The 24,799-nt window shown below is 45.7% G+C and overlaps 1 protein-coding gene across 6 annotated transcripts in view; it reads left to right on the top strand.

Moving 5' to 3' along the window:
- The window catches only part of Dgkg (diacylglycerol kinase gamma), a 207,793-nt gene that overhangs the window by 93,956 nt on the left and 89,038 nt on the right, over window positions 1-24,799 (top strand). For all 6 annotated transcript variants that reach the window (XM_047563810.1, XM_047563811.1, XM_047563809.1 and 3 more), the window contains 6 exons: window positions 248-327; window positions 1,406-1,480; window positions 4,016-4,101; window positions 9,235-9,324; window positions 10,440-10,600; window positions 19,057-19,121. In XM_047563810.1, the coding sequence (XP_047419766.1) occupies window positions 248-327; window positions 1,406-1,480; window positions 4,016-4,101; window positions 9,235-9,324; window positions 10,440-10,600; window positions 19,057-19,121 (557 nt within the window). The remainder of the gene's footprint in view (window positions 1-247; window positions 328-1,405; window positions 1,481-4,015; window positions 4,102-9,234; window positions 9,325-10,439; window positions 10,601-19,056; window positions 19,122-24,799) is intronic.

Genomic DNA, 24,799 nt, shown 5'->3' with positions numbered 1-24,799 from the left:
TGATCCCAGCCTCAAACCCTCATTGCCATTAGCACCCCTTAAAGGCCACTCGAGCTGGAAACACTTAGCCGCTTGGCCCCTCAGAAAACTCAGCCAGTGGACAAAGACCTGCCTCCCCAATCACCTCTCCTCCATGCCTGGGCCTGCTTCCCATCCACCTTCCGAAGCCGTCTAAGCATCAAGCTCTCATGCCACCTCCCGTCATTGAACAAAGGAGACCTAATTGCTTTTTCTTTTGCCTTTTAAGTATAAGATCATCCCGACCCCGGGTACCCACCCCCTGCTGGTCTTGGTGAATCCCAAGAGTGGAGGGAGACAAGGAGAAAGGTATGTTCTCTCCTCTTTCAAAGTGGAATGGCTAAGGCATGCTGAATGGGCCCCTTCCTCCCCTCAACTAAAACAGATGGAGACCCAGGCTCACGTCCCAGCACCACCACTGGGTCCCTGAGGCCCCTGTGCCTCAGTTTCCCTCTCATAAAGTAAGAAAACAATAACATCTCCTCTCATAGGTTATTTAGCACAGCCCATGCTTAGCACAGAGTCTGTCTCATGAGCCCCTGTGGAGTTCAGACTGAAGGCAGACTGTTCTGAGAAGCCTGTTTCTTCCTAGTCTCCCAAGTCTTTTCTTGGTTGAAGAGACATGGCAGGACTCACTGACCTATTCCCATCCCTGAGAAGGCAGAGCAGCCACCTCATCAGTGAAAAAAATGCCCGGTTTTGGAAGTTGGAGACTGCTAAGCTGAGCGGGAAGAGAGAGCACCTTCTGCCTTCCAGGCTGTTCAGTTCAAGGGTAATGAGCAGATGACACAGCGATCTGGAATCCATGTTAAAAAATAATAAGTAGGGATGAACAATAACTATGAGGACCCCCATCCCAGCCCCAGGGTGCGCCCCTCCTGAACAGACCCGATGAGTCTCAAACTAGAACCCAGAAACCAAGCCCAGATGTGGCCTCTAGCCCCTCCTGCATTTCCTCCTGATTGGGGACTGCATGGGCCTTTCCCCAGGGGGTCCTTCAATGCCTCCAGACAGTTCTCAAAGGACAGAATCACACCGTCCAGAGGATATGGAACGTTTGGGAGAAAGTCTCTTTGGAGAAGAAATTCTGGGTTTCTCTGCCCTGTTCTCTGCAAAGAAAGGGTGATGCTCCTGGAGTGGGAGTTGGAATCTTAGGTGTTGGGTGAGCCTTGGACCAGAGGGTGAGGATGTGGGTGATGCCAGATAGACCTGGGATATGCCAGGGTCTGCCACACTCTTCTCCCGCCTCAGATTTAAAAGGATGCTCCATCTGATTACTGATGGGGTCAAAAGGGGGTCACCCTAATGTGACTTTTTGCAATGACATTTTCCTTCCCAACTTTTAAGTTTTTTTTTTTTTCTCTCTTTCTCTTTTTTTCCCCCACAGAATTCTTCGGAAATTCCACTACCTGCTCAATCCCAAACAAGTTTTCAACCTGGACAATGGGGGACCTACTCCTGGGTATGTAGACAATAATCTTTATTTCTTATCCCCCTCTTCTAACCTCTGAAAAAGACACCTTCTTTTGTCACCTTTTTAATGTGTTTCAGTTCTGAAAAGACCATTTGATGCCTTTTCTCTTTCTCACATCACAATCTTCTGGATATGTTCAGTCACCCCTTATGGCTAACTCTGAGAAGTGGCTTCCTGCCTTGTCCCCCAAACAGGTGTTGGTTTATAAGAGGGGGAAACTGCACGTACCATTCCTGTGATTGATAGGAAGGCGACTGGTAAAGTTTGAACTTGACTGTGAGGCTGTGCTAGCGGGCATCTTCATCAACCCCAGGGAGGAGAAAGTGTTCTTATCACTGGCACTTAGCACTTTGGAACTCTATACAGCTACTCAGAGGTCTGCCCTATGTTCTGCTATGGGGGCGTTTGAGGATCAAGACACTTGGTTATACCATGAAATCTTTGTTTTTCTGGATGATCCAGTTTCGAGGTCAGGACACTCCCTGTGACCCTTCTGCTACTGCTTCTTGCTATTTCCCTGGTCTTTAGCAGAGAGTTGGGAAAAAGGAAGTGCTTTATGTTTTGACTGAAGTTCTGGTAGGAGGAGCTGGGCCCTGTGCAGTGGCTGCCCTGATGAGCTTCCTGTCCTTGCAGTAGAAGGTCACCCCCAGCATGGGGCGGGAAGGCAAGGATATGACTGGGCTTCTTCCCAGTCAGACTCGGTGCTCTGGCGCCATCTGCTGGCCAGTCTCGGCCTCGCGCTCTGCACACCTCACTGGGCTTTCCCACCTCTTAATCTAAATTTGTAACTTCGAATTCCAGACCCCTCAAAGGGGCTGGAGAAAACACTGTTTAAAAATAGAATATATCCCTGTCTCTGATTGCCTGACACAAAGTTTATTTACGGCACTGGGAACCAGGTTAAATGAAGAAACGTGAGTGCAGATTCAGTACTCTTACCATGATTTAACTATAAAACTAATTTGAAAACAGAACCCATCTAGACTGGTGAGGTTTCCGTCTTGGCTGCCATGATTGCCCCTTTCTGTTGGATAGCACAGCCTTGTACCTGAGCTGCAGTCCACAAATGCCTTCACCAGCCCACTCTCTTCTCAGGTATTCCAGTACTTGAATGCAGTCCTCCAGCTTAACTTGATGAATATTCAACTGTTTTACCATGGGGCTGGTGGGTTCTGAGTGTCTCTGATGTGTATATCTGTCCGTAATCAGAGAGGCTGTGTAGCTGAAGGGAGCCTCCATTCAGAATTCACTTCTTGTAGGAAAGCAGAGTTCTGCCAGAGAGATGGAAAACAAGAAATGTTAATTTGCCTACACAGTCATCCATGACTCAGAGAGCCCCCGGGGTCTTCTCAGACCACCAGGCTGGGCAGAGAAGAAGTATGACCTTAGAGTCTGAGTCTCACCCAAGGTGTCCCCAGTTCCCCTCTGTTCTAAAACAGAATTTCTTAGCCATGTTGTGCAAGGCACCCCTTTGCCAGCCTAGTAAAGACTATGGATCTCTTCTTAGAATATTATTTTCTAATACTTGAAATAATACAGGATTACTAGGGAAGAAAATTATGTTGAAAAATAGGTATAAATACATTAAAAAATAAATTGGCAGTATGAGTCTACATATGCTTTTTTTTTTTTTTTTTTTTTTGCAGTACTGGGGATCGAACTCAGGGCCTTGTGCTTGCGAGGCAAGCACTCTACCAGCTGAGCTATCTCCCCAGCCCACATATGCTTTATCAACACATTAAATAGCAACATCCATAGCCAGGTTGAATAACTATTGTAAATTCAAAGCATCAGTGAACATACATGTTAGGATGAGATATGTGCCACACTGTAATATCACATTCAAACATCTGTGATTTTGATTGCTGACAAAGTCATAGGTATTGTTAATAACTCTGTGGTTTGTTACCTACAGTCATAATTAAAGGAAATGCTTAATTTCAGTGAGAGGTTATGGAAGACATGAATGTAATATTTTCTCCTCCAAGTTCATGACCTTCTGAATTCTGTTCGTAGACCCCTTGTAGGTTGATGGACCCCAGGTTAAGAAGCCTGCTCTAAATTAGAGTTAAAACTTCTGGGGAAAATGAGGTGCTTTCTCTACTGAGCTCTAGGTTCACAAAATTGCAAAATGAATCCAGCTAATTCAGTGCATCTTACTTAAAGGGGAGGTTAAAAGGACATAGCAAGCAGGAGAGCCTGAGAAGAGTCAAAATAGTGGGGATTATTTGTATTGTGCAAACTGTGGGTTTCTCTGCCCAAATCATAGAGAATTTCCAGAAAACTGCTTAGTATTTATGTTGAATGTTGAGTCAGATTCTTCTTATACTAGGATGACTCCCTGAAACTTTTCTTCATACTCATTAGCACTGCATAGTAATTTCTGGTTTCAGAACATTAAATGACCCTTTCAACTCCAAAATGAATCAAGGTCTTAACATACCCCCAGGGAACAGAGAGACTCTAACTCAAAAAGTCAAGCCTAGTGACAAGATTAATTGTGGACTTGCTTCTATTTCCCAGACTGAACTTCTTCCGTGATACTCCAGACTTCCGTGTTCTAGCCTGCGGAGGAGATGGGACAGTTGGCTGGATTTTGGATTGCATTGGTAAGAATGGGTTGGAGGGGCCTTTGCTGGTTATTTATAGTGAGTATATTAAAGTCAGCAGAAGGCAATGAAAGAAGAGAGAAATGGAGCCATACTTTGTTCACCCTTATATCTACTCTTGGACTGATGCTTAACTAAATATCTACTTCGGATGAAAAAAATAAAGAAATTTTAATAATGAGAGTACTTCCAAAAACATGAGGATATCAGTTCAGTTTCAGACCTTTCCTCAAAAACGTGTCTGTCACAGCCAGTGTTGGAGGAGCATAACAGGCCAGATTTCGAGGGGAGGGAGGGAGAGGATTGGGACTTGAGATAGATTCCTGGTGGAGAGTAGAGACCGGAGAACTAGGCATAGATGTGTCCCCAGGGGAAATTATTTGGAGATGAACATATGGAGCCTGGGTCCAGAAAGCACATCTGGAACTCACAGATCAATGAAAGCAAAGAGAGATCACGCTGGGCTGTGCCCTGTATGCCTAGACCAAAGGGGCAGTGGAGAGACCGGGCTGAGAATCTGGAGGCCAGGTCCAGCTCAGCCATGCCTGGCTCAGTGAATCTGTGGATACAACACCCCCAAGACTAATGAAAACTGGCTGTGAAGTTCTGCAGTGGGGCAGAGTCAAGAGCTGACCCTGAGGAACCCAGATAAACTCCGCAACATGGAACATAAGGACAGGAAAGCTGCCAGAGGAAGTGCTGGGGAGGGCAGTCATCAAAGTCAGGGAGGGCCCAGAGCCGTAAGCCCGGGCTGCTTCAGTTTTCCCATCGGTCCTTCCACAAATGCCGCCTGTGTGCCTCTATATGCTCAAGGACATGGAAGTACCCTGGACAAATAGGCGAAAATCCTGCCCTGCTGGAGCCTGCCGTCCAGAGGCAAGAACCAGGCCCCAAAGAAATAAATACACAGAATATTGGAAGGTGACAAAAATATAACCGAGAAGGAGCAAAGGAAGCACATGCATTAGGCGGAGTTGCCATCTAAAACTGAGAGGTCAGGGTAGAACTCACAGAGGAGGAGTGGTTTGTAGAGACACTTGAAGGAGAGTGAGACTCATGGATGCCTTAGGGAAGAGCAACCCAGGCAAAAGGAACTGCAGGTGCAAAGGCCCTGAGATAGGAGCAGGCCTGGCTCTTGAAGGCAAGCCAGAGCAGAGCACGCACAGGGAGCATCACAGAGGGTGAAGCAGAGGTAGTGAGGGACCAGGTCACGAGGATACATAGGGCCTAACATGGAACGTGACTTTTATACTGAGAGAGTCCCAAGATGTCAGGTAGTTTTGAGTAAAGGAGGAACATGACAGATTAAGAGAGAAAGGCAGGAGTAGGGAGACTACCGAGGACAGTACTGCAGTGACCCAAGTGAGAGGTGACCAGGACTGGCCACAGTGGAAGGAGGACAGGGTGAGAATCTGAATATCTTTGGAAGGTAGAAGCCACAGGATTTGCTGCAGACTGGGCTTGGGAGATGAGAGGAATGGACGATGGCCAGGACCAGGTGCTGAGCTGGGCAGGGGAGGGGAGCCTCCAGGGGTTGTCATAGGCCTCCCAGGGAGGGTGAGAAGGCACACCTGTCTCCTGCTGCTCCACCAGCACTGTGGTTTCCATGGACACAGCCCTGCTGAGCAGCCACCCACGCTCTCCTGTCACCTCAGGTTCTGGAGTTGTTTGTGGGAGGAAGGAGGCGTTCTCTGGGGGCCCAGGAAGAACGGTTGATGGGCAGTAGGCAGGTGGCTGCGGGACTGGGCTACTTGCATGGTCCCCTCACCATCAGGAGGGAGAAAGCAGCCTTTGGTGAAAAGTTGCACAAAATTCATCTGCAAAGAACACAGGTGATGGAAGCTGCTCAGAACAAGGAATGAAAGGTCATGAGAGATGGGAAAATGTTAGGTATTTGCCCCAAGATGAAAGAACCCAAGAGAAAAATCAGAGGCAAAAGGATGAACTGCTTAATGTGCTCCCTCCTCCGTTGGACACGTGTTCAGGCGTCGTTCAGTGGTCTCCACTGCCCCCCTGTGGTCCCCTCTCTGCTCTCTTCCCCGCTCCAGCCAGGGAGTGAATTCCTGAATGCCAGTGAGTCCATGATGTGTGTGAAATCCATTAGCAACTTCCCTTTATTCTGAGGATAAAGGCAAAACCCTCCAGGTGATCTGCAGGGCCCTGGGTGGCCCAGCCTCTGAGCACCCTTCCAGCCTCCTCAGTTGCTCCTCTGTCCCTCCCCCTTGGGACTCCAGCCACCCAGCCCTTCTCTCAGACCTCTGGACATGCCAGTCTCCCTCCCCACACAGGCCATCGTATGGAACGCTCCCCAGCCTCTGCTTATGGACTTCTACTTCAGATCTCGCCTAAAGCATGGCTTCCTAGGGGAGCTTCCCCGACACCCCACCAGCCTCCGTCACCTTACTATAGAATCAAGCTCCTTTCCTTTCTGATATGAACGTGAAATTGTGCATCCTGTGCATGAGGATCTCCGTAGTACCTGCCTCTTCCCGTGGTCTGTAGGGACCATGAGCACCTGAGCCAGGGCTGTCCCACCATCAGAGTCACAGTGCTCGAGCAGCCTCTGGCCTGTAGTAGGCCTCCATAAGCCAACGGAGAAGCCCTGGAAGGAGACATAGTTCCCTGGGAGCTGCAGTCCATCCAGAGAACAAATGAGTAGACAATTACCAGAGAGTGTGTGAGGTCATTCCCGAGGCTAAGAAAAGAGCCTGGAGAGGCGCCAGGTCCAGACCAGGGCAACCAGGGAGGGCCTCCCAGAGGTGGCTTCTGAGCTGAGCCGCAGAAAACTCTGTGATTTAGGGAACTGAAAATGTTTCAGGATGGTTGACAAGTGGAGAGGGAGGTCAGGCGTGCAGAAAGATGAGACTAGGGAGAAAGGCAGGGCCTGGGGCCTGGTGTCGCCAGGGAAGCACTGATGGGGTCAGTGGTGGAAGTAAAGCAGTGCCCTGAAGTGATGAGGCTGTAGCCTGAGGACTGTCCCCCTCAACAGAAATATGGAGAACATTCTAGGAGGGTGGAACTGGAGGAAGCAGGAACAGAGAGGAGGCTGTTGCAGCAATATCAGTGGGAAGGAATCATACCCGCATTCAGGCATTACTGGAAGGATGGAGAGAAGAGATTGCTTAGAGACAATTTTTCATCACTGTGACAAAATACCTGAGAAAAACAGCTTAGAGGAGGAAAGATTTATTTTGGCTCACAGTTTTAGAGGTTTCAGTTCATGGTGGATGGGCTCTGTTGCTTTGGGCCTAAGGCAAGGCAGAACATCATGGCAGAAGCATGTGGCAGAGGAAAGCTGCTCACCTCCTGACAGCTGGGAAGCAGAGAAAGAGGGAGAGAGAGGAGAGGCTGGGGACTAGAAATACCATTCTAGAACTGGTAGCATAGGCCTGTGATCCCAGCCACTCAGGAGACTGAGGCAGGAGGATTGCAAGTTCAAAACCGGCTTCAGCAACTTAGTGAGGCCCTGAGCAACTTAGCAAAACCCTGTCTTTAAATGAAATATTTTTAAAAGACTGGGAATATGGCTCAGTGGTTAAGCACTCCTGGGTTTAATCCCTGGTCCAAAAACAAAAAACAAAAAACAAAAAAAGAAAGAAAGAAATACCCTTCCGGGTTACACCCTCTGTGACCTACTTCCTCCAACGAGGCCCCACCTCCTGGAGCTTCCACCAGCTCCCAGTCATGTTGTCCGCTTTGAATTCATCAATGGGTTAATCCGCCGATGAGCTCGGAGCCCTCATAATCCAATCCCTTTCCAAGAGCCCCACCTCTGAACACTGGCGCACTGAGAAACAGACCTTCAACACCTGAGTCTTTGGGGACCATTCCAGATCCAAATCATAACAGATGACATATAGGTTTCTAGGCTCAGTGCCATGAGGATGCAGACCTGCCAAGATGGGGACGACAGAAGAAGGGGCAGACAAGGAAACGAGAGCCTTCCAGGCAGAGGGAACTGCAGGAGCAGAGGCAGAAGGCATAAACTTGAATCACATGACGGGGGAGCAATGAGTGTGTGGCTCCATTTTCCACCTCAACACTAGCAGGCAGCCCCAGCTTGGGCCTCAACTGCTGATTCCTGCAGTTCCCACACTCCTGAGTGCACCATGACAAGGGGTCTGTCAGTGTGCCTCTGGGACCCAGTGGGTGCCCACACCTCCCTCTTCAACCTGCCTTGCCTCGCACACGTGCTGCTGGGAATCTGTAGCCAGAGGAAAACAAGTTCTGCTAGGCTTTCTCTGATGTTTCTGTCCAGTGCTCCTTCATAACCAGCAAGGAGAAGAGAGTAGAAATCTGTGTATTCCAAATTCTGGAAAGTAGTGGAAATGATAAACTGGTACGGGGGTGCCCATAGCACCTGGAGGGTTTGCTTGTTTAACACAAGGTTATTTTCAAACTTTTAAATCTGAATGACTTTTAGTGAGCTTTCTCAAATGCCCCATCCTCCCTTAATGTTTTATACCCACTCATTTTAATAACCTATGCACCTGCCTAACCCCTGAAGAGAGGAGGAGAAAGGACTTGAAGCCACAGAGACCTCCGTTTGGATTCTGGTCTGGAATTACTTTCCCTTGGTGAACCTCCATTTCTTCACTTCAAAGAGGATAACATCTTGCAGGGTTGTCTCAGAGATGAATGGGAACAAGTGCTGGTTATCATTAAGGATTAAAACTATGCAAACTAGGCAAGGCAGGAGGATTTCAAGTTCAACTCAGCAGACTGTCTCAGAAATAAAAAGGCATGGATTTAGCTCACTGGTAAAGTGCCCCTGGGTTCAATCCCCCAAACCAAAAAACAAGCAAATGAAAATATAAACCAACGTTTTTGAGGGGTATGCTGCCATCTCAAAGAACAGAATTAAGATGAAATTTGGATAAAAAGGTACAGGTTACAGGGAAACAGCTTTAGCTCAACATGAATTACACACTGACAGATGTGGCACAATTTGTAGTGGTTAACACACTGCAGAGGGAAGAAATAGCTTTAGGAAGCAGTGTTTTCTCCATCATGGGAGGTATCAAACAGATTGCTATGGAGGGGTTCATGCATCAGATCAAGGATAACAAAATGATCCAAGAATTCTGTTAATCCAATGGTATATGGTTCCCTGTTTCTTTGTATGGGTTGCAGATAAGGCCAACTTTGCGAAGCATCCACCAGTGGCTGTCCTGCCTCTTGGAACCGGAAATGACCTTGCCCGATGTCTCCGTTGGGGAGGAGGTAAGTCTGCAATGCTACTCTGGGGACCAGAGCTCTAGAGGGATACTCTACAGGCTAATCTGTGACCCACCTCTAATCTGTTACCCTTCCTCTGCCTTGTGTTCTCTACTGGGTCTCAAATAGGAGCCCCTCTTCTGGGCTCTGGGAACCCTATGCTCACCTCCCTATAATGACTACCATCCTGAAGCCATCAACTTAGAGCCAATCGAACATATTTGACTTTAAGGTAAAGACCGAATCTCATTTGTCCCTTCCCAGTGCTCATTCCAATAGGGGTTTACTTAGACAAGTGTTTTCTACATAAAATTCTCTGTCCCTCAAACAATGATCTTCTGAATTAGGACTCAGATTGCAGACCAAAATACTGCATCACTAGTTAGAGTCATTAAGAACACACAGATTTTCCCAGGTCCCCAGAGCTGTGGGCTCTCATTTTTAAATTCCCCTAAAGGGGTCACAAGGAGGTAATCAGCTTACAGTGCAAAGAGCAGGCGCTAAGGAGAATTTTACATATGGTCGTAGCCCCAGTGGAACTGGGCAAGCTACAGAGTGAAGTTCAGCTTACCACAGAGTGGACAGATCGGTCCAGCAGGCAGAAGAGCTGCAGGGACTCCAGATGGCTGATCAATTCAGGGAGTGATTGTAGACCAGTCAGGGGGTTGTCAGGATTCAGAGATTGGTTCCTGCTTGGTGGGCAGGTCAGAGGAAGCAGGAGCCAGCCCAGCCAGCCAGCTTAACATTCTGCCTACCACACTGTCCATCTCCCACATGACACGGTCCTGGAATGGATCAGTTATCTCCCACACACAGCTTCCCAACCCTCCAGTCCACCACCAGTTCAATAGGGTTCACTGGAGCTCCACAGACCGCCCACCTTTAGCCGGCACCCACCCCCACCTCGGACTTTCAACTCACTGCAGCCTCTTCCTAATTACTCCCTATTGCCCTCCCCTTCTCTGTGGTTCAGGGAACATAAGTGTCTCCAGCTCACAGACACACTGGGGAGTTACCTGATCACAGATGCCCATGAGGTTACCTATCCTGACAGCTACCTGTACATCAGCAACAACTTAGCCTTTCTGCTCTGGTGGCAAATGCAATGCCATCGTCCACAGGTTATGAAGGGGGCAGCTTGACAAAAATACTGAAGGACATCGAGCAGAGCCCCTTGGTGATGCTGGACCGTTGGTATCTGGAAGTCATCCCCAGAGAGGAGGTGGAGAATGGGGACCAGGTCCCGTACAGCATCATGAACAACTATTTCTCCATTGGCGTGGTGAGTTGTTCAGGGATCACCTTTCTGCATAGCAGAGAAATGCCCCAGAAGGGTTCCGGTTTTCCACTGTCCCCTCTGGGTCTGTCCTGCCCTGCCTCAGTTCTGACTTGCATCTAAGCATCCTCAACTCTGGTGTGGGTGTGGACACCCTGATTACACAACCCTTCCATCCCTTGATTATGGAGGAAATTCTTTTCCCTATTATGTTAACAAACACAAGAAAAGATTGGAAATTTTTCATAAGACATATTTACCCTTTAGGTAATTTGAAGCAGTTAAAGAAAACCATTACCAAGAAATATCCAAGGGACAGGAACAGGAGGAAACATTCACGTAGGCTTCAGGAATTGGGAATTCTGATCCTCAAGGGAGGACCCCGTGGTCCCACCTGGCTTGGCAGGCTCAGCGCCAAGTCTCTGCTCAGTGCACACACTCCAAGTGCTTCATAAACCTCTTCAGGAGACGTTTCCTCCTGGCTGACCGCAGTGCTCCACCTTGACACTCCCACGGTCCTTGATGCTCACCCATCAGCACGTTGTCTGCACTGATTGAAGGACTGAGCTTAATGTGCCTGACTCACCAAACACAAGAGCACACACTCTCCTGAACACACACACACACACACACACACACACACACAGCACAAGGACAGCACCATGTTACATGGCATCCCCAGTCCTCAGGACAGCTAGCATAGTTCAATCAGCTTGTCTTGCTCAACTCGGCTTCTGGGTCAAAGAGCATTGAGTACGCACTGCTTTCCACGCTGTTGGGTGGGGAGGGGTCAGTGAAGGGATGGCTCATGTTCATACATACAGCTGACGTTTGGGAGAGGGGTTATAGGAAGGACGCTAACATTTATTGAGCACCTATTGTGTACTCTCCACATGGCGAGGCTTTCTAGTCTTTACAGCGATGCTGCAGTTATCATTGTTCTCATCATCCCCATTTTACAGAAGAGGCTTCAGGATTCTCAACTCATTAAAGGCAGAACTAGGACAAGAACAGTTGTACCTTACTCTGAGGCCAGGGTTCTTCTTCTCCATTTCCCCATCTTAGGGGATTATGCCACCCAGTTTCTTGTGCATACAAATCCCTTCAACCAGTCCTCTGGGTCCAGACTGTGTGACACCCGCATTCCACAACTATCCTCACCTCTTATGAAAAATTTGGTGGTTAAACAATGTAACAGTAAGGAAAGACAAAGGAACTGATGGGTAGCTTGAGGAGATAGCAGGTTTAAAGTGTTTTATTTTTTAATAAGTAGGCTAAAAGGTGAAGCACAGGAGATGAATGGATTATATACAATAATACCTTATATTTATAGAAGGATTTAAGGTTTACTATCTATTCAGTTACTTTTTATTCTTTGAAGGGTATTATCATCTCTACTTTATGAATGAGGGAACAGAGACTCAGATTTTTTTTCACATTTTTAATTCATGCATTATAGTTGTAGATAATGATGGGATTTATTGTTACATATTCATACATGCACACAGTAGAACAATTGATTTGGTCAATATTACACCCCAGCACTTCCCACCTCCACCCTCTGGTCCTTTTCCTCTACTGATATCCTTGTGATTTTGGTGAGATTCCCCCAACCACCATCCCCCCACATCCCTTTCTTTTCCTTTTTTCTCCCTAGCTTCCACATATGAGAGAAAACATGGGACCCTTGACCTTCTTTTTTAATTTTTTTTTATTCTTTTTAGTTATACATGACAGTAGAATGTATTGTGACATATCATACATACATGGAGTATAAATTCCTATTCTTGTGGTTGTACATGATGTGGTGTTTCGTGGGTCAGGTATTCATATATGAACATAGGGAAGTTATGTCTGATTCATTCTACCGTCTTTTCCATTCCCCCTGTCCAATTCGGTGAACCTCCACTCCTCCCCCCATCATTGTGAGTCAGCATCCGCACATCAGAGAGAACTTTCGGCCTTTGGATTTTGGGGATTGGCTTATTTCACTTAGCCTGATAGTCTCAAGTTCCATCCATTCACCAGTAAATGCCATAATTTCATTCTTCTTTATGGCTGATTAGTGTTCCATTGTATATGTACCACTCGCCTTCATTTTTGATTTCCTAATTCAGATTTCTTTTTCTATGACTCAAACAGAAGACAGAGGCATTGCTAAGCCCATGATCAGGTTCAGAGAGGCTGGAGGTGATGGATTAGGAGCAAGTTTAGAAGCTCCTATGCCCCAAGCTAGTTTATCCCCCAGGCCTCCAGCCTCAGTTGTGATGGACATCTTGCCTAATGCCCCCTTCCTGGTCCCCCTTCCAGCCCCCGGTGCAGACACCCTCGCTGCTCTAAGCCCCTCCCCTTTTCAGACACTACCCAGGTTCCACTTCCCCCAACTGGAGTGCTGCCTTCTTCAGCTCCTAACAGTCAGACATGACTGGCGTCCAGGGGGCTCCTGGAGCGAGGACCTCCTGTCATTAGTTATGCCAAACCTTGGGTCCTCCCTACAGAAACCAGGGTATAACTCGTTAACACCTATTGAGTACCTACAGCACACTAGGCCCAGTTTTCATATTGGTAGATAAACTCATTACACAATTACTGTGTTTTATAAGAAGGAACTGTAGCTTATAGAGCTTCAGAAGGAGTCCAGGTCAGTGTGTGGTGGAGCCTGGAACCATGAGCATTGAGCACCTGGGCCTGCTGAGCTGTGGCCTCTGCACAGCCCCATTCATCTTCTTGCCGCCAACATTGTGTGATGGTGGGAAGGGGGGCGTCCTCAAAATGGCTTATCAGTGCCCCTTATCAGAAATGCAAATTCTGCTCTCACAACAGATTCTGATTCATATTCTGACTCAGAAGGTCTCGGAATTTGCATGGGTGTGTGTGTGTTGCTGGGAATTGAACCCAGGGCCTCACACATGCTAGGCAAGTGCTGTGCCACTGAGCTACATCCCCAGACCTTTTTCTTTTGAGATAGGATATTCCTAAATTTCCCAGGCTGGCCTTCAACTTGCCATCCTCCTAGCTGGGATTAAAAGGCATGTGCTGGTGGGAATTTGCATTTTTTTTTTTAACAAGTCTCTAAGATCATTCTGATGCACATGATCCTGACCAGGTCCTCAGACAGTGAAGATAGCCCATCAGAACAGAGAGGAATGATCAAAGGAAGTGGTTCTTCAGTACAAAGAAAATTGAACTGAAATAAATAAAGGAGAGGGACTCTAGGAAGCGGGAAGAGTTAACCCCTGTGAGCAATGAGCCAGAAGTGGCAGCGGTGCAGGGAGACTGGCTGGGGTGCCTAGGAGCTTCCAAGTGGCAGGCTACAGTCATGTCTGCCTTCCGAATCTTCAGTCCCAAATCTTCCTTTTCGGGATACACTCAGCTCTAGCTGACAAAAACATGATTCCCAGCACCTCCTTGTCTGCTCTGTCTACATAGTGATTGCGTAAGATGGACCTCTCTTAGTATTTGCTGACCAAATAGATGGACACACCAAAAAGGAATAGACAACCTTCCCTTAACTAAATAATTGAACCCTCAAGCCAAGAGCCAAGACTGATCAGTAATCATTCTTGAAATTACAAATTACAATTCTTCTTGAAAATACAAATGGAAGGAAGGAGGGAAGGGTGAGCCAGTTAATCATCCTCCAAGAAAACATAGAAACAAATTCTCCATCACTCTCAAAGGTCAAAATATTTATCTGTCCTGGGATGACTGATAATAATCTAATGTATTCATCTTTCAAATTATGAAGAAATGCACAATTTCTTCCTCATGATTTTTTCATATGCATTGAGTTTGTGCGTGTATTGCCTAGGAGTGAGGGACTAGAACCTTCTATCTCATTGGTGCACCCCTTAGCCTTCTCTCAATAAAATGTTTGCATCGTTTGTGTGCTCGCTCTTTAAAAGTTGGAAAGAGAAAATCTTGAGAAAACAAGTAACCAACACGCAACCCTGACAGAGTCTGGGGCTGACATTTGCAGAAGGTCTTGCTCCCTATTTGACTTCCCAAACTTTGTAAGAGGAGAAGTAGGTATGTAAACCAACCCAGTTTTACCTCCTGATGATGATTAAATAGAGTCGAACTCCTTTGGCAAAGAGATTTCTGCAAAGTCTCTGCCTCTTCTGAAGGACCTGGAATGTCTTATTGATACCAAATGGCTGCTGCCTTGCATCATAAAGATGGTGACAGTGACCACTGCTGCGATACCCTGGATGCAGTGGGTGGGAGTTTGCCCTGATGAGTTCACAGAGTTCCCTTGGTAACAACAGAACCCATTTAATAGATGGAGGATTAAATAAGACACTCCAGGCAGTGACAGTGGCTCATTGCCACCACATCTCCATTCGCATGCATCTGTGAAGACCTTAGATAGTTGGCCTTGTAGGTCCTTCTAGCTGAGAATATCCACTGGCGAGAGACTTTAAACATAGCCATATCCAAGACATCACTTCCTCTGACTTCTCTGGCTTCCTCCTCTGTCCTATTTTGGGGTTAAGCAGAAATGTCAGGATAGCCAGGTATCAGTGACAGGAAGTTTGGGACTACAAAATCATTCCTGGAGAATGTGTAACCGTGAACTCCTGGAGGCTCTGCTTCCACTGAGCCTTAACCGAATGGGTGAACAGCTAATCCCTTGATTCAGTGAACTCTATTTCAGATGCTAGGGGAGCCCAGGGGCCAAGGAAAAAAACCACAGTTGTCACACCAACCCATGTACCATTTTCCATCTTACAGATTGTTTTAGAGTTCACCAACCAAGTTTTCCACAATGTCAAGCCTCCTACCTTTTAGGGAGTTTGTGAACAAGACATCATTTGCCGGCAAACTTTTGGATTCTATGAGCATCAAATGTTTTTTGTTTGTTTGTTGTTATTTGTTTGGTACTAAGTTAGGCCAAGGGTGCTTAACCACTGAGCCACATCCCCAGCCCTTTTTACTTTTTATTTTGAGACACGGTCTTACTAAGTTACTTCGGGTCTCAGTGGTTGAGGCTAGCCTCGAACTTATGATCCTCCTATCTCAGCCTCCTGAGTCACTGGGATTACAGGCATGAGCCACTATGCCTGGCTTAGCATCAGGAAAGGTACTAAGGTCAGTGGAAAGGTACTAAGTCATTGGAATTCACTGGGGAGTGACAAGGGGTCTACACTTTTCCATTCCTCAATCTGCCTTAAGTTTTCAGAACAATCTGAATTCCAAATAACCTGTCCTGTTTTCTCCTTTCTGTCTTCTTATCTCTATAAGTTGCCAAAGTGACTTGGCCCTGCCTTTTGTCCAATATGGCAGCTGTTAGCCCCATGTAACTATTGTGCATTTGAAATGAGGCTTGTCTAAGTTAAGATGTGCTGTACATGTAAAATAGACACCACATTTCAAAAATATATGATGAAGAAAATAAAATATTCCAATAATTTTTATATTGATTACACATTGAAATAATAATATATGGGAAATATTGGGTTAATTAAAATGTTATTAAAATTAATTTCACCTTTAAGTTGGTGTATTAAAAATCTTTTTAAATTTTTAATTTCATCTGCTTCTTTTTTACTTTTTTATGTGACTACAAGAAAATCTTAAGTTATATATATGGTATACACTAAATGTCTATTGGACAGCACTGGCCTAGATGTTCCAATATCCCAAAATCCAAATAACAGCTGCTTATATTTGAAAGGAGCCCAAAATTGTTGGTCTAGCCATGTGCTTGGAGTTTTAGTTGAGGAAAAAACAGCCAAACGTGTCCACACGTTTCATCATCTCCCCTTCACCCCACACTGCACACAAAAAGACTTGGTTAGAATGCCATCTTTGCTCCCAGGGGTTTGCAATTCTCAGTACCTGGCTTCTTATAACGGAAGTGTCACTTTACTATAATCATCATCGAGAAAGGATTTGGTGTAGCCTTGATTTCCAAAATCCAAATGAAATCACTATTGATTGTCAATATGCCAAGATCAGCCCTTGTCTCAGAGATGCCCAAGAGGGCAAAAGTGAATCTTGACTCTTCTTTTTCATCTCCAGGTAGAGAAACATGGTCAGGCTCTTGATGCTCAGGATCAGGACTTGAGAACAAGAGAGTCACTCAGCTCTCCCCGGCTACTTTATTGGTCAAGGAATTACATTGGCAAATAAGGAACCACATGCTAAAAAACAAGTAAAATTGTGAAGGCTAGTCTTTATGAAAACCCTAACCCTTGCAAATCCTACTTGTGGAAAAACCAAGGACAATGAGAACTACGTCAAGGGAGGGGCCCGTGCAAACATCCCAGAGAAGTACAAACCAGGAGCCAGTGGCAGCTGTACTGCGGGGAGGGATAGTGAAGTACAAATTGTGCCAAGCAATATACGATTGCTTTTTTCTTTCTTTCTTTCTTTTTCTGACAGACGAAAATTAGTGCTTAAAAGGAACACAAGTAGATGGAATGTTTTCTTGAATTCCAGAGAAGCATTTGACAATGTCACATGAATCTTACTGAGCATGTTCACTGAAGCTTGCTCAGAGTCAGGCAGGTGACGAGAGCCTGGGAGCTTGGGTGCTACTGCCCAGAGAAGCTGCATGGGTCCTATGGATCCAGAGAGTAAGAGAGAGGCCTCCCTGGGGTTTGCACACTTCCCACCACTCGCTCAGGGGGACCTCACCCAGATTTTAACTCCTGATGTGTCTTCAGCTAAAAATGAAATCAGTATCTAAAGTTTAATTGTTAAACCCTCAAGACATTATTTCAGCAAGGAATATTTGCCACCCACAAAGTAAACGCATCTTTTTTTTTATTTTGGTATCAGGGATTGAACCCAGTGGTGCTTAGCCAGTGAGCCACATCCCCAGCCCTTTTTTACATTTTTTTATTTAGAGACAAGGTCTCACTGAGTTGAGTTGCCTTAGGACCTCGCTAAGTTGCTGAGACTGGCTTTGAACTTGCAACCCTCCTGCCTCAGCCTCCCGAGTGGCTGAAACTATGGTCACGTGCCACCACCAGGCAAATTCATCTTCTTGACATGCCCTCTCTACTTATCAAATGGTGGCTGCTAGCTGGGGTCACTCTGATCCCAAGTGAAACTCACCACACACAGTACATGCTCAAAAATGCTTCTTCACTGAACTATACCTCCTGATGTTTAAAAAAAAAAAAAAATCAGCATTCAGAAATGTTCTTTTGTAGCATTTCCTTATAGAGAAATGGAATATGCATTAGCTAAAAATCTGCTGGATGGAATTTCAGGCATTTTTTAGCCACATATTCCAACAAATCGGTTTCTGTAGTTTTTGTTGTTGTTGTTGTTCCTGAACAAATCTGAATCAGCTCCCTTGTTTCTGGGTCACCCCATCTCCAGCCCAATTAGTCTGCTTGTTTCTGAAGCCCAGCACCTGCACCCATGTGCTGGCATGGGGCCTGGGTGGTGAGGGGGTGGTATACATTCTTCTGCTGTAAAGCAAGACAATTAAAGAGGGAGACCAGGTTTGAAGAGGAAAGTTAAGTCCATTTTTAGTGTTGAAGCTCAGAGTTGGTTCTAGAGCTATACATTGTGGAGCTACCAGCATCGAGATGTTAGAAACAACCTTGAGAACTCATGGCACCGCCCACAATGGGAGTGTGGGCTGCACATAGAATTTGGGGCTAAGAAATTTGGATCAGAGGTTAGAGAACCTGGAAGCATGGGGTCATGAGAGCCATCCTCATGGGGAGTTCAGAGTTGCCGGTGGCCAATAGTGCAACAAAGGATATGCCAATAGGAGAACAAGAAAGTGTCCATAGGACACTTACAGATTCTCCTTGACCTTGGAGGCAGTCCTTTGGATGGAATGATCAATAAGCAAAAACTAGAAGTTTAGTATGTTTTCTAATTATCTACTAGATAGGTTATCCAATGCCATTCATTATTCTACTGACATGGAGGGTTAAGAGTTAATATAGAATACCATCCACCAACATCAGCTTTCTGATTTTCCCAATGTACTGTAGTTATGTAAGATGTTTTCCTTGGGGAAGCTGGGTGAAAGGGACATAGGAACTCTCTACTATTTTTGCAACTTCTTGTGAGTCAAAATATTCCAAAATAAAAAGTATTTTACAAAACCACTTAATATGGCAAGGCATATCCAAAGATTCATGGCCAGCCTCCCACATGGGCTGCTCATAGACTCTCACACTCTCCTCAAAGAGTAGGACTTCCCCAACTACACTCATCCCTGAACTATCTGCTTCTCACTGGGCTGGGGATAGAATGTCCACCACAGGGGTTTTGCAGTGGACCAGGGCACCTCTGAGAAAGAGTATTGGGGGCACTAAGGCATGCTTGGACTTGGTGTTGGGTCTGGGAGCCTCCATGTGATCTGGAGCCTCCCCTGTGAGACGGAATCTCAGGTTGGGGGATTCAGTGAAGGCATATGTGCGTCCCTTTCCGCCACACAGCACCACTGGAAGCACTAACCAGGGTTCTACCTTCTCTTTCGCTTTCAGGATGCTTCCATTGCACACAGATTCCACATGATGCGAGAGAAACATCCTGAAAAATTCAACAGCAGGTAAGAGGCTGCATGCCGGGCGTTCTGCCGCCCTGCCCAGCACAGCCAGCCAGACCCAGGCCTCCCACCTGCTCCCTTGGAAATGTTCTTGGCCCGGCCGCCCGGGACTTCGCTTTCCTGCCACGTTGCCGGAAGGAGGGTTTCCATTTCCAAGAAGAAAAAATGTCAGAAACCTGCCGCAGTCTGGCAGCCTGTCCCTCTGTCCCTCCCAGAGGATCTGGGCAGAGGGAGGGACCTGGTGGTGGAAGAGGTGTGGGGCGCTCGCCTTTGCGGGTAGAAAAGGGGTGTCTGTTCTTGGTTATCTGGAGCCCCCCACCCCCCGGCTTGGCTGTTTCCTCGAAATGTGCAGCCCCTCCAACCCAGCCCTCGCCCTGTATTTTTTCTGGGAAGGGTGGAAGGGACTCAGGTTCTCTATGTCTCAAATGGGAGGTGGTGGCAGCCCTGGGGTTTGGACCCGGAGCGCCTGGAGGGCGTCGCCTCTTCCTTCCCCGACAGCAGAGGGCAGCATCTGAGAGCCACCTGCAAAGGCAGTAGGCCTGGAGCCCACCCAGGCCCAACCTCCGCCTGGGCGCCCTGTGTGCAGTCTAGATGTTAGGTTCAAAAATGAAAGGAGAGAGGAAACCAGGTCATTTGCAAAGGAAACCAAACCCTTCTTGCCTGCCAGAGGGAATTTACCAGAACTGAGTCTGACTGGCACGTAACTACCCCTGGGACTGTCAAATTGCCTTTCTCCTTCCTTCTTTCTCTGTGTCTTCTCACTGGCTAACTTCTATCCTTTCTCTTTCTGTTTTATTGTACTATTTCAAGATGACCACAGGATCCCACCCCAACCTCAGGCAGGTGGGAAGGAGGGTGGATAATAATTTGGACTTGATCTTTGAACATGAGGGGGTTGACTTTTATTTAGCCCACAGAATTCTCTTCAAAGCAGAGGTTAGAGGATCTGAAGGCATTCATTAAAACGCCAGCACCCCCAAAAGAGTCGAACATTTTTATTCTGACTCTTTGCCCTGACCCCACAGCCTAACCAAGGAAAAGCAAGCCTTTTTAAGGATCAGAAACTAAACATAATGAAGCAACTTCCACCAATGGAAGAGTGATCAATTGGTGGGATCTAATCGCAGCAGAAGTAACTTTATTAGGATATGTATTCTGTCACAGCCTATTCCTTCTCACTCTCAACACTCACAGATCCTACACACTCACTACACACTAACATATGTACTTCTAGCACCTACAACTGTAGTCTCAAACTTGCAATTCTGTTGATTCTCCTCTCAGTCTTCTTCACTCCCAAATATGTACACAGTCAGTTTTTTAAATACTCTTTTTCCACCCATTCCACAGGATTCACACAAGTCCCCTGACACATGCTCGCACACGTGTCTGAACATTCCATATGCTTGAGAAATCTGTAAGTTCTGCTCATTCATTCATTTATCCAACAGTATCTTTTGAAAACATTCTATATACCAGACACTGTTCTATAGGTGTTATGGATAGACTGGTGCATGGCACTCCCAGCCCTTCAGGGGAAACAGAATGGAAAGCAGATGTGCCTCATGGTCTGTTAAGTGATGTGGACAATTCGAAGCAAGAATGTGGAACTTGGCATGCAGGGTTTTCTAACGAGAGAAATGCCCCATCCAAGACCCAGAAAACAGTGTTTTCCAGGTTGGCAAAAAGAGAAGGGTAACTCTGGGAAATGTAGGAAAAACTACAAAGGAATGAAGGTACAGCATGCTTGGGGAAGGGGAAGTCTTCCAGTGCAGCTGGTCGTATGGTCTCTTGGCATGGGAAAGAAGCAAAATCCCTGTAGTTTGTAGATAACAAGGAAGCAGGGGAAGAGAAATTTCTCCATATTCCAAAAATCAGTAGGTCAACATATGACATGAACAGAGCAATCATCAGTCACCCACATGATTAAGTACAATTAGAAAGATACATCTGGGGCTGGGGTTGTGGCTCAGTGATAGAGCTCTCGCCTGGCATGTGTGAGGCCCTGGGTTCGATAAATAAATAAATGTCCATTGACAACTAAAAAAATAATAATTAAAAAAAATACATCTGTCAGAAAAAAATTGTACAGTGCATTTCAGTGCACAGTATGAACAAATTTACTGTGATCTATATAAACTGTTTTCTTTCCCACTTCCCAGATTTCATTAATAAGACTACCCTTAGAGGTTAGGTTCATGCCCCACTCTTCACCCGGTTAAGGTTAAGGTGTTGTGGTACGGTCACCATGGATGACAGATACATGTATTTGTGTTTAAAGAAGTGATGACATAGGATGTTGTCCCTATTTCCCAAGGTCACCAAAGTCTTCCTTTTAAGAACTTTGGGTCTATACTGCTTCTTTTCTCCTGCTTTTCCATATCCAAAATACCCAGGAGTGCTCGGTTTGTCCACTGAGAGGCAGGCAAGCAGCCATTTTCTCTGGGCTTCCTTATTTAGCATTGGAGATGGTTTTAAATAGGCAGGTGGTTGTTGCCATGGTTACCCATTACACCAGCGGCTAAACTTAGGAAGGGCCACAAGGGATAGGAAGAAAGCTTGATACCCAGGATTTGGAAATATAAACGATATTATCAAATAAGGCTTCATTTTACTGAGCTGAACTTAGGTTCTCCAAAGAGCAGCCACTGCTTGGCTAAAAACCTTTACCATTACTGCCTGGGACTGGGCCCTCAGGGGTAACCTTGAGGTTAAATACAGGGAGTTGTAATTGTTTTGTTTCATTTTGTTTTGTTTCGTTTTTCAGCAAGGGAGTGTGACTAGTCAGGGCTGGGACTCATCAGGAAAGTTGACTCTTCCATATCTCCAGTTCAGTTTCCTGGGCTATTCTAATAAGAGTTCTTAACCCAGGGTTCAGGGGCTTCAGGAATTCTGAGAACACCTTGAAATTGAACCTAAGATCCTGGATATATTTTTCTGGAGAGAATCTCCATAACTAACAGAATTTCTTACAGGGACCTAAAACCTCCAAATGGTTAAAAATCACAATTCTGAGGCTTCTTTGAATCCTGCGGGGCATCAAATTATGACTCAGCTGTTAGGGTTTCAGGAAATTCTTCCCCCAATGGCCTCTTTATATAGGTTGCTGCCAAGGAAGGTGGTTGGTTGCACAAAGTTGTTTCCCTAATGAAATAGCTTTGTTAATGAAGCAAGAACCAGACCCAAGGAGCTAGCAATACAAGCCATGTGTGATGGCGCTATTTTTGGCCCCTTCTACTACCTAGTCCTTGAATTGCTAGGTTCATCGTCTAGCAAAGAAGGAAAAACATTCCTCAAATATTTTTATAAAACTATTTTAACATACAAAAATGTTACAGGAAGAGTATACAGGAAGTCATAGAGTTTATAGAATGTTTTTAACAGTTATATCCCAAGCTTTATTCATAAGTGAATTGTTTTTGAGTGTAGAAGCGGTGTTACAAGGGACCCAAAGAATTTTACCCATTTTTGAACTCCTACAAGATGCCAGGTGAACTAGTTTTTTTTAATTATATTAAATTATTTAAATCTCAAAACAATTATGTAAGGTCAATATTATCATGTTACAGATACAGAAATTAAGGCTGGGAAAAATCTAAGTTACCTAGCAGAGGTCACAGATTTTTTTTTTCTTTACACAGTGGGACTAATTTGATTTCTGGCTTACCTTTCACTCCAGAGTTGAAAACCTTTTGCTGCATTTATTGTCTCCCCCAGATTTCCTTTAGCAAACACCTGCAGTGTACCAGTTGCTCTGATAGTTTTTTTTCTTTTTTTTTTTGGTACTGGAGATGGAACACAGGAGTACTTAGCCACATCCCCAGCCCTTTTTATTTTCTATTTTGAAACAGGGTCTCGCTAAGTTGCTTAGGGCCTCACTAAGTTGCTAAGGCTGGCTTTGAACTTGAGATCCTCCTGTCTCAGCCTCTCCAGTCACTGGGATTATAGGTGTGCACCACCACACCTGCTCCAGTAGGTTCTTTATATATAATCCCACTCAATGCTCATAACTCTGCAGGTAACTGTTACTATCCCTATTTTAGAGAGGAAGAAACTGAGGCTAAAGAGGACAGATCTGTCATGGGCTTATCCAACTTTGTGAATCACCTCAATGAGTAAATGCTTGCTGAGTGCAGAAGGAAGGGACCAATCATACCTTGTGTGTAATGAGTCTTCTCCCTCTTTCAATATGTACAACAGGGAGCAGGCATGGCTATATAATTTTGTGTGGCCCAGAGCAAAATGTGCCTTCCTTTGTTCACAAACTATTAAGAATTTCAAATTGGTGATAGAGCATTAAATTAAGCCCAGAACCTTCCAAAGTTGTGGGGCACAGATCTCACACTGATGAGTGCGATGAGAGAAAGGAAATTTGAGGAGAAAGGCACACTTTCCAGGTCTCAAAGGGGGGAGGGTTTGCAGTAGAGGCAAAATAATGGCAAAAAGAGAGTTTTGACCAGAGGAAAAGGAGAGGGATTAGCTATCCTTCAAGGGACAGCAGTCAGTACCAGCAGGAGGCAAGGATGCCACTGGAGACTTCCATGAAGGATGCCCTCCAATCCTTATTGAAGTTTACAGATTAAGTCTTTGTGAAGCGTTTTGCACATATGAAATCTACACTTAAAAACTAGCTAACCCCAGTGTCCTTGTCAGTGAGAATTCAGAAAGAGAAGTCTAACTACGGAGGTTTTTTATTGTTGGTCAGAAACTCAGAGCACTTGAGGAATGTGTTATTCAAACCTGCTGAGTGTCATCCACTTGAATATGTCCCTCAGCAGTTGAGACTGAAGCAAGATATTTCCTGTCGGGCCTTTCAAAGGAACCGCAACCGTGCTTCATTCCTACCCAAGGCTGACCACCTTTCCCAAAAGCCCTTGAGTAATTAACAGGCTCTAGAGTGTTAGCTTTCTTGGAGCCAGGCCCATGGAGTAGCTGATGAGGGGTTCCCCAGAAGCCCTAATGTAGCTTGAGTCCTTAAGAGGTTGCAAATACATCTTGCAAATAACTAAGCACTTCGTAGATATTTATAGAAAGAGGCAGCAGGGTATAGCCCAAGTTGGCATCCAAACCTGGCTCTGTTACTTGCTAGCTGTGTAACCTTGGGCAAGTTAATCTTTTAAATCCTTTGCTTCCTCCCTTGAAAATCTTGCAAGGTTGCAAGGTTGATGTAAGATGTAAGTTCATGGCACACAGTAGGTTCTCAATAAATATTTGTGCTGAATGTCATTGTATGGCTAACATGAGGAAAGCATTGCTTTAAATTACCATAAAGCATTGACAATAAAAGACCTTTTTGATGGAGTAGCAAGTGGAATTCAGTTCTCATTCTCATAGGCTCTTTGGTCTCTAGGCAGAGTCGTTTAAAAGAAAAGTTTAAGAAAAACTGAAAATTGGAAGACACCCTGGCAAGGATGCATTGAATCTGACTTAATCCCTCTCTTAGAGGATGGGAAGGTGGCACCAATTAGCCAGTGTTGACCTAGGTCTTCCAGGACTGGTGCTGTGGAGGAAATTCCTCCTCCTGTCTCCATGTGGGTCCAAGAAGCAGAGGTTTGGGATCCAAATACGTAGATTCTAAGTCCAAAAATCTAAAGGCAGAATCAAAGTAGGGAGTCAAAGCCCCCAGCTAAATTGGTACCAGAAGAGTAGGAGTGAGGGAGGGAGAGTTGCAGGGCAGGTGC

The sequence above is a fragment of the Sciurus carolinensis genome, chromosome 9 (assembly GCF_902686445.1).
Source record: "Sciurus carolinensis chromosome 9, mSciCar1.2, whole genome shotgun sequence".
Taxonomy (NCBI): Eukaryota; Metazoa; Chordata; class Mammalia; order Rodentia; family Sciuridae; genus Sciurus; species Sciurus carolinensis.
This window is presented reverse-complemented; position numbering and strand designations above follow the sequence as displayed.